Source organism: Mus musculus, chromosome 11 (assembly GCF_000001635.26).
Source record: "Mus musculus strain C57BL/6J chromosome 11, GRCm38.p6 C57BL/6J".
NCBI classification, from domain to species: domain Eukaryota; kingdom Metazoa; phylum Chordata; class Mammalia; order Rodentia; family Muridae; genus Mus; species Mus musculus.
In genome coordinates this window covers 59567822-59577883 of record NC_000077.6, presented here as the reverse complement: position 1 = coordinate 59577883, position 10062 = coordinate 59567822, and the positions used below count along the sequence as shown (strand labels likewise).

General features: G+C 45.1%; 1 protein-coding gene across 1 annotated transcript; it reads left to right on the top strand.

Moving 5' to 3' along the window:
* Positions 1–6145: 6145 nt before the first annotated feature.
* Positions 6146–7102, top strand: Olfr222 (olfactory receptor 222). The gene has a single exon (NM_001011789.1). It carries the CDS (start codon positions 6146–6148, stop codon positions 7100–7102), a length of 957 nt encoding a protein of 318 aa, NP_001011789.1.
* The last annotated feature ends 2960 nt before the right edge of the window (positions 7103–10062 follow it).

Sequence of the window (10062 nt, the reverse complement as noted above, 5' to 3'; positions counted from 1 at the left end):
GCTGCGTAAGATTTGTTTTTAAATTATATAGTGTCTTTTTTTTTTTTTTTTTTGTATAGTTAACACACTACTGAATGTGTCCTGGTGGTATTATCAGTAGCCACTGACCTTGCCTGGTACAGTCTGGAGGTTGTAAATTGGCATGGAAATTTAAAGCAGGTTCTTGTTGGTGCACAGCACAAACAAGTTATATATGGGGACAGTAGTTCGGTTTTTGTTTTGTTTTGACTCGGTTTTATTTTGGGCTTTTTTTTTTTCATCTTCTCTTGTCTCTGATGCGGCTTATACGAAGATAGTTGTTGTTCTGTTTGCTGAATACCACTCTGTAATTGGAAAAAAAAAATGAGGCTGTTTTGTTGATATTCTGAACGCTTCTAGGTAAATACAAATTTTTTTTATTTAAAAAAAAGAAAAGAAAAGAAATACAGATGAAAAAACTATACAAGGAATAGACAATAGTTTGAAAAGTTAGACAGAACTGGCAAATCTTCAACCTAGTTAGCAAAGGAGGGAAAAACACAAATATACACTGACAATTTTTTAGATTTTATATATTTTATCATATATGTATATGTGTGTATATATATACATATATACATACACACACACACACACACACACACACACACACACACACACATATATATATATAATGTATTTTATCTTATGGTTTTGCCTGCATGTATGTACGTGTACTATATGTGTGAATAGTCACCAGGGGAGTCAGAGGAGTCAGAAGAGGATGTTAAATCCTCTGAAACTGGAGCTACAGTTGTGCACTACCATATTCACATGGGGTCAAGCCTGGGACCTCTGCAAGAGCAACAGATGCTCTTAACTGTTGAGCCACCTCTCTGGCTGCTACAATTTTCTTTAACGAGCAGGAAGAAGTAACTGTCTAAAGTGCTCCCATTCACACTCCATAGATAGCTTTAGTTCATGTGCTTTGCTGCTCATGACTAAGGATTTGTCCTCCATGCTTGGTCTCTATCCAGAGTTTTCATCCCTTCCATGCAACAAATGGAACAGGCAGCTCAGACAACGTTAACACTCAGGAGCAGATCTGAACTTGGATTCCTCTACACTAGTTACTGTTCTATGTAGGTTATAGACAGGCTAGTGTCTCCCTTGTGTTAGGCTTTGGAGGGCAAGATCCGTATTTCTTATGCTTTGCAGATGGAGATGGGGCACAGTGAAGCTAGGTGACCTGTCTAGAGACCCAGAGAGTAATTTTGGTGCCAAAGCCAGAGCAGCTTGTTCTTTACCTGAACCACAGCTCCACAAAGCAGCTCTTCTAACTTTACAGTGAACACCTTACCAACCTTAAAGAGAGGAAGAGGAAGAGGAAGGGGAAGGGGAAGGGGAAGGGGAAGGGGGAGGGGAAGGGGAAGGGGAAGGGGAAGGGGAAGAAGAAGAAGAAGAAGAAGAAGAAGAAGAAGAAGAAGAAGAAGAAGAAGAAGAAGAGGAGGAGGAGGAGGAGGAGGAGGAGGAGGAGGAGGAGGAGGAGGAGGAAGAGGAGGGGGAGGAGGAGGAGGAGGAGGAGGGGGAGGAGGAGGAGGAGGAGGAGGAGGAAGAAGAGGAGGGAAAGAGGAGAGGAGGAGGAAGGAGAAGAGGAGGAGGAGGAGGAAGGAGAAGAGAGGAAGAGGAAGAAAGAGAAGGAAAGGAAGAAATAACTCTTCCATGCCCCATGGCTGCTCCATTTCCTCTGACCTTCTGGTCTTCTAGGACCTACCATTAATTAAAAATACTAGTTCACACTACATCAATTATCAGCTAATCCCTTAGACACTAATTAAATAAAACATCAGGGATAACTTTCCAGCCAGAGGAGAGCAAGCTTCTATGCCGTGTCTGGGGAGAAAGAGCAAAACCTTCCTGAAAAAGAGCGCAGAGGACGAAGTCAAGTTGAACCTGGGGAATAGTTGTGGAATTACAGGGAAGTGTGCTGCGAGCTGGATCGCTGCCCGGGCACCCTGGCTTTGGTAATAAGCTGAGCTGTCTATATAACTGTAGAAGCTGTTCCACCATATCAAAGTGTCCACAGCACGAGGTCACTGCAATTTTATACTTCCTGTGGCCAGAGGGAAGCACAGCTGGCACTGGGACGTCCCGGAATATCTATCTGCAGCAAGGAAAAGTTCTTCCTTCTTCCAGGCCAAGGATGATTTCTCTCCAGCTGCCGGGGGCCAGGGCCAGGTAAGCATGCAGTCTCAGCAGCTTTATCGGAACAAACAGTCGCAGCATCTTTCTTGAACATTGTCTGCATTTGCAGTGGTGAGCGTCCTCCTAAATACTTCTCCCCAGTGCAAACCTGCACAGGCTGCAAAGAATGCTCCCTCCCTCCCTGAGCCAGGTCCCCTGTAGATGTCAGAGGACCATGGAAGGTAAGGGTCAGTCCTGGGTTCCGGACAAACCAGAGTCTGCACCACAGGGAGGCTTTGTGACATCTGCTTTTGGACAAAATTATAGGTGGAAGCTAGTTCGTCGAATGAAGCTTTTGATTCACGGAGCAGAGTGGTGCTGACCAAAATCAGTAATGGTAAGACTGTATATTTATTTCCTCGTCATGCTGGGAGTGGCCCAATTTTACTCTAATCAGAACTCTAAGGGGAAGACTTCCATTGAGCCAGGATATACCTCTGCATATTCACCCTTGTCATGAAAGAGCACCTATTAGCATCAATTAAGGGAAACTCTACCACCCACAGCCTTACCATCAAGACTCAGTCTCCCATGGCTTAATCCTGCTGACTAAGGCAGGGACTGAAACTTTGATTTGACTGCCCAGATTGAGGAAATTTTAAACTGAATTTCAGATTGAAGAAAGGGATAATAAGAAATAAATCTCATGGATGGCTGATTATTTTGCCCATCTCAGGAGCTGCTTTGAAATTATATTTAGGGCTCTGAGCTTGCTTTTCCATCTTCAATGGTGAAGTAAATCACAATTGTATCAGGTCCCAAGAGCATTTCAACAACAAATGTTAAGGATGAGATGGGACAGATAAGTAGACTGATGATTTAATAGGTGGTGGATAGATAGATGATAGGTAGATAGACAAACAGACAGATAGATGATAGATAGATAGATATATAGATAGATAGATAGATAGATAGATAGATAGATAGATAGATAGATAGATACATGGATACGTGGATACACAGATGGACAGATAAATAAAAAGATCAATCAGAGGGTTGTATACTACACAAAGGATAGCATATGTCATAAGAGTATATCTTCATGTCTGTATCCTAACACACACACACACACACACACACACACCACAGCAGTCCAAGTGTCATCAAAGCATCCACAGCATGTTTCTGACCATGGAAGGAGATGGTCCTAATCTCTCTGGAAACTAGGTAACTAACTGAACTACTTGAAGGCATTTTGCTCTTAGAACCTGAGTCTAGGAAAGATGCTGTCACTGTGTGTGGCTACAAAGCAGGGGAGTAAAGACCATCTGCAGAGCATGCCAGCAAGCCCTGAGGTCTAGACAGGCCTTACTGCCCTGGACAGAAAGGAAGCTGAGACAGCCCTTACCAGCCTTATGAAGATAGAATCAATAGCACAAGATCCTGGCTGGGGGCTAAAATGAGTAGACCCTCCTTAGAAACACCCTGGATGTTTTGAGCCATCATGACAAGAGAGAAGTCGGTCTCAGGTTAGAAGGGAGAGGATGCATAGGAGTTGGGAGCTCGATTGATAGATAAAGTTTCAGATGTGTTGGTTCACAATGTCAGGAAAGGGGGCTGGGGGGAATTCCAAGATTACAACTCCAGGCATAGGTCCAGAAGAACTCTGCTCTAGTGTGACTATGCCAAATGCAGAAATTAATGTGTTCACCCTGAGAGGGCACTTGGACCTCAGAGGACACTTGAGAGCAAGGGTCATGTGTAGGTGGTACAGTGACTGGATAGCTGCATTCCAGCAGGAGAGGCAGGAGATGCAGAGACTGGAGGGAAGAGCTGGAGAACAGAGCCAGTGGCAGCCTGGCATTCAGCTGCTTTGTCCCCAAGGAGGCTGCAAAGGACATCGATCCCACCACTACCACCATGAAGGCATACTAGCCCCAGTCTCCAGTGTGCACCTTAAAACATGGGTTTCATGGCTCACTGTGTTAAAACAGAGTTTCAGAGCTCATTCGAGATACATCCTGCTCACTGAAGTTAATGCTTGTAAGAATTTTTGAATCGGGCAATAATTGAATGTTTCACAAGCCTAGTGAGACCGCTATTGTAAAGAACGTTAGTTTTGAAACTACATACAGAGCAGAAGAAATTAGCACTTGTCTATCTAAACTCTAGGGTTTGAATTATTTTCAAATAACACTGGAGTTCTTTGAAATATCAGCTGGAGGAGGGGTGCTTGCTGCAATGTCTAACTTAAGGAGATCTTCATTAATTTCCCAATGTGTGCACAAGGTACCAAATTGAGAATTAAGAATTACCTACATGTGAGATTGATTTTCAGTTTTATCTTGAAGCAGTGCATCTCCATTGTGTATTCAGAGGCATACTTGGAGAAGACTGGGAAATCAGAACTCTAGAATGACCGTGCAGTAGGTCAGGCAGCAAGCTGTCATAGCTGCGACAGCAAACTGCCTCCACCCTGGGATCATATCTTGGAGACAATGAAGGATGAAGGCCATGCACTCAAGAGTTGAACACTTCAACCCACACTATTTATTAGAGAGAGAGAGAGAGAGAGAGTAATGAATGGGGACTCTAAGAGAGGATGCTGGCTAAGTGTTGAGAACTACATTTTTAAATAGGTACAGACAGTGGAAACAGAAACATGTAAAAAGGTGACATCCTCTGCTGCATAAATGACAAGTTTCTCCTTAGCCCTGGAGCTCCATCATGGACTAGTATAGTTATCAGAGGCCACCAGAGAGAGAGAGAGCCTTGACTCTGCACACAGAGGGGCTTTGATCCACAGAGCAGCTTTGATAGTCGTGAGGGGAACTTTTCCAAATGGTTGAGGTCTCCAGGCTGTCAAAGGCTTACTGGGGCCAACTCCTAATGACCTAATTTCATTTTGTCTCCTACCTCAATCCCATGAATCACTGATGGCAGGCAGCTCATTGGTTCCCTGAGAGCAGCGGCACCCAGAAATCAAACTGGCTGTGCTCTTTGTCTCTGTCTCTCTGTCTCTCTATCTCACTGTCTCTCTCTCTCTCTCTCTCTCTCTCTCTCTCTCTCTCTCTGTCTCTCTCTGATAATATCTCCTTGGCAAAGATTTAAATGTCACTCTAAGTATGAAACAAATAGCATCCCAGAGCCAACTGATCTTTTGTCAAACAATTCTAAGGACTTTCTCCCAAGCTCACCATTGTTGCACTCAGGTCTCACTGGGAATCAGTAACAAATCAGAAGGTAAAGTTTTCCATTCCCCCCCCCCCCCCACTCCAGGTATTCAGAGAGCCTGGAACCCTGCTGTTTTACAGTCTGAGTGAGGGACAGAGAAGCCATGGTGAGTAGTCTAGGGCCAGAGCTTCTGTAGTCCTGTGAGCCAGAGCACATCCTCACAGTGACATTGTCACAGTGACATCCTCACAGTGACAGGCCAGGTGTCGTCATCAGAGGTGAGAAGGCTGCATGACTGTGAGCTTATCGAGAGAGTCCCTCCCTGCTCGCAAAGCGCGTCTTCCTGCTTTATTTTACCTCTTTCCTCTATCCTGTCTCTGTCTCCAGAAGACAAAATAAAAAAGCCTCAGAAAGTGGACACTTTCCCATCAACGTGTTTGTGGAGAAGTCAAACACTCCAGGGGCAGTGGGAATCATGGGAGTCATGACTGAACGTGAATGACGCCTGAGGCTGTGTGGAACTCTGGCACCGAAGTCTCTCTATCTTCTCCAGGATCTGCAGCCGAGGCAAGCCTCATCCCCACTCCCACTGTAACAGATGCAGGAATTGAAGTTTAGCAAGACTGGCTTGGTGAAGGTCAGAGTAGGAGGGGGTGTGAGATGCGCATACTGCTGTCTTGACGCCCCATCCAGGGGGCTAAAGAGGGTCAGGCAGGAGGAAGCCTGAGAGAAAGCAGACACCGTGAGAAAATGACTCATTTCATCCCGTGCCAGTCACTCACCCAAACTCTCTTCACTCATCATCGCAGCTCCCAGAAGATGCCTTAGCATGAGAGGTGACAACCACAGCTGCTTCTGGGACACCCCAAAGGACTTTATCCTCCTGGGCATTTCCGACAGGCCATGGCTGGAGCTCCCAGTCTTTGCAGTCCTCCTGGTGTTCTACATTCTGGCTATGCTGGGGAACATCTCTATCATCCTGGTATCCCAGCTGGATCCTCAGCTCCACAGCCCCATGTACATATTCCTCAGCCACTTGTCCTTCCTGGATCTCTGCTACACCACCACCACTGTCCCTCAGATGCTGTTCAACATGGGGAGCTCCCAGAAGACCATCAGTTACGGTGGCTGCACGGTGCAATACGCCATTTTCCACTGGCTGGGCTGCACCGAGTGCGTTGTCTTGGCGGCCATGGCTCTGGACCGCTACGTGGCCATCTGTGAGCCACTCCGCTATGCTATCATCATGCACCGCCCACTCTGCCAGCAGCTCGTGGCTATGGCCTGGCTCAGCGGCTTCGGCAACTCCCTTGTTCAGGTCATCCTGACAGTGCAATTGCCTTTCTGTGGCCGGCAGGTGCTGAACAACTTCTTCTGCGAGGTGCCAGCCATGATCAAGCTGTCCTGTGCTGATACTACGGCGAATGATGCCACCCTGGCTGTGCTGGTGGCCTTCTTTGTGCTGGTCCCTCTGGCCCTCATCCTCCTCTCCTACGGCTTCATTGCTCGGGCAGTGATGAGGATCCAGTCCTCCAGGGGACGGCACAAGGCCTTCGGGACTTGCTCTTCCCACCTGTTGGTGGTCTCCCTCTTCTACCTGCCCGCCATTTACATGTACCTGCAGCCGCCATCCAGTTACTCACAGGAGCAGGGCAAGTTCATCTCCCTCTTCTATTCTATAATCACCCCCACCCTTAACCCTTTCATCTACACCTTGAGGAATAAGGACGTGAAGGGAGCTCTCCGAAGACTCCTGGCAAGGACCGGAAGGCTGTGTGGAAGGTGAAAAATGTAATCCCGGAAGACCTACACCTCTGGCAGAACTCCGCAGCAAGGACTCTGGGGGGTGGGTAGGGTTGTAGCTCAGGGGTGGTACAGCACTTCCTTGGCATGTGGGAAGGACTGAGTTCAACCCCTAGGGCTGTAGGAAATTCTTGGAACAGTAGGTTCTTTGAGAGATTTGAAAGAAAACAAAAAACATCCAAAAGCATTTCACCTTCCGTGTGGTGATGAGGCTCAAAGTCCCGCATCTGAGCGTTAAGTTCCATTCTCAGAGCACAGTTCTAAGAAGCCATATATCTTCAAGAAGCGCTTAAATGACTTGATGCTCACAAGTACTCGTTACGCTGTTTAACTTCTAATTCCCTGGCTCTTCCTGTTTTCTTCCTCTTCCTGTATTTCCTCTCTCGTTTCCCATGTATCTTTTTAAACCCCTTTCTTCCATTACAGTCACTCCAGATGTGTACAAAATGAACTTGACACAGAGTCTTACCTCGTTTATAATAAACGTCTGTTCTTCGTGGATCAAAATCAATACATTTTGTATTTATTTTCCAAAATGTCATAAGAATGACATGACTGCATCCTTCTATTCATAACCATAAACAATTTTCTTTTCCCTCTGGTTTAAACTGTCCTTACAGAAAGTTTTCCCACCGTTGAGTGGGAACTTTCTGCTAGAAGGCTAGATGACTCCCTGTTAGGGTACAGGGGTACAAACAAGTACATCTCCCCTCTCAGCTTCTAGATGGACGTATTCCAGTGGAGAATGCAGTAACAAATACAATACAGTTAAAATGATAAAACCTAACATAAGAGCTGAAGATGTTTAACTCAGTCTAGAGCTCCTGCCTAGCTTGGTCCTGGCTTCACTGCCCAGAACCACACACAAGAAATGTTGACAGTGATTCATTCAAGCTAACATTTGTGGAAGGTTTCTGTGATGCTGGTGATACACTGAGTGTTTGTAAGTAACGATCTGTGTTATACTGATCCTCATGATATGATCACTTTTGCAAATCTCATTTTCATGTAAGAATCAATTATTAAAGGCTGAAGTAATTGCTCTAGTTATTATTAGAGTTCTGGTAGCCAAGGAAACTGAGGTTCTCACATCGTACTGGCTGCCTCCTTTAGAGCAATGGAACCATTTCAGGAACCTTCTATTTATTTGCATTTAGTTTTCTTTCATAGGTAATTCTTGAAGATTTTATTTGATTATACACACACACACACACACATATGGGAGTGGGGTGTGTGTGTGTGTGTAAGTGCAGTTGCTTGCAGAAGCCAGCAGAGGGCATCAGATCCACTAAAGTTGGAATTGAACTCATCTCCAGCACCTTGCATTTGTACCCCCACCTCCACCCCCGCACTGAAAACCCTTTTATATTTAGTTCTTTGTGGCTATCCTACCGCCTATTAATGTAACCAAGACTAGCAAGTTAACAATATATGAATGGAAATTACAAAAAGAGGGAAATTAAGAAAGTGTTTCTAACTGTGAAGGCAAGACAAATCACAGAGCTGAAGAATTTGATGTAAGAAATGTGAAAAATAATGACCATGCCAGTCCAGGACCACAGTGCTTGTTCCAATGGATTTCCATAGAGCTATCACAGCAGAGCAGCTCAAAGCCCTTTATATCCCAGAGTAACATAGACGAGCCCTTAAGCAATGGGACAAATCCAAGCCACAGTCAGTAAAATCAACATGATGAGAATCACCAAGAGAGGTAGGTAATCAGTATATATATATCAGTGTAATGAGCCGATCTAATTCTAGGAAACATTTGAGAACTGTGTTTCCCAAAACAGCTGTGCTAACTGACAATCTCAAATTCTCTTAACTTCGTGAAAGGCTATGCCTAGTGACTTGCTTGACCTCTAAAACTCAGTGAGAGATTCTCTAGTGCTTCCTGGACACAGTTGTAAAGCACCTGGAACTTTTAGTTAGTGATATTCTCAGGTACCCCAAGTCTCCAAGAGGCCCATCATCTGTAAGACTGGCCATGCTGGGGAGACTGTAACTGCAGAGCCATGTGAGCCAGGCTTGCAGCCAGCTCTGTGACTGTTGAACGGGACTGGATCCTCCAGCAAGGCAGCCTCAATATGGGACAGAAGAAACACCCAGCAGAACCATGAATGAATCCATGGCCCTCAGAGGATGAAATCAAGTAAATAGTCAGGGTTCCCAAGTCCTGGGTGTTGGCATGGGCTGTCAAGCAGCAAAGGTGCTTGGAGCACTGAGGGACCCTTAGAATATTCATTGTCATAGACAGGTAATGCTACAGGATAAGCATATAGAACTTCTATTTTTTTTAAGTCATCTTTAATTTATTTTATGGGTGTTTTGCCTGGGGGAGTCAAAGAGGTGTTCAGTTCTCTGGAACTGGAGTTACAGATGATTGTGAGCCACCATGTGGTTGCTGGGAATCAAACCCAGGTCCTCTGGAAGAACAGCCGGTGCTCTTACCCACCGATCCATCTCTCCAGTCCCGAGAACTTCTGTTGCTCAGAGTTATAAAGTATCTAAGGGATTAAACTCTCAATTAAATTCAAGCATTTTGACACGACAAATTGATGTGTGATAGGAAAAAATAGATTTTTATAATGCGTGTCAAAAACTTACAACAGGGAGACAACATGTCACAATTCAGCTTACCATGACACAGAAAGCAAATGTATAGATAAATATTCAAAGCCCTAAACCCAGACTTGGGGCTCAGTACCAGAGTTTAATCACCATAAGTACTGCTGCTGCTGCTACTACTGAACACATGCAGACACACATGCATACACAAGCATACACATAGAGAGACACACATGCATACACATGCATACCTGCACACACACACACACACACACACACACACACACACACACAAACACACTCACACTCCTAAGCAGGCAGAGAGTTTGCACAGAATTGTGCACCACATGGTTTTTCAATTGGTTTAATTTAAAT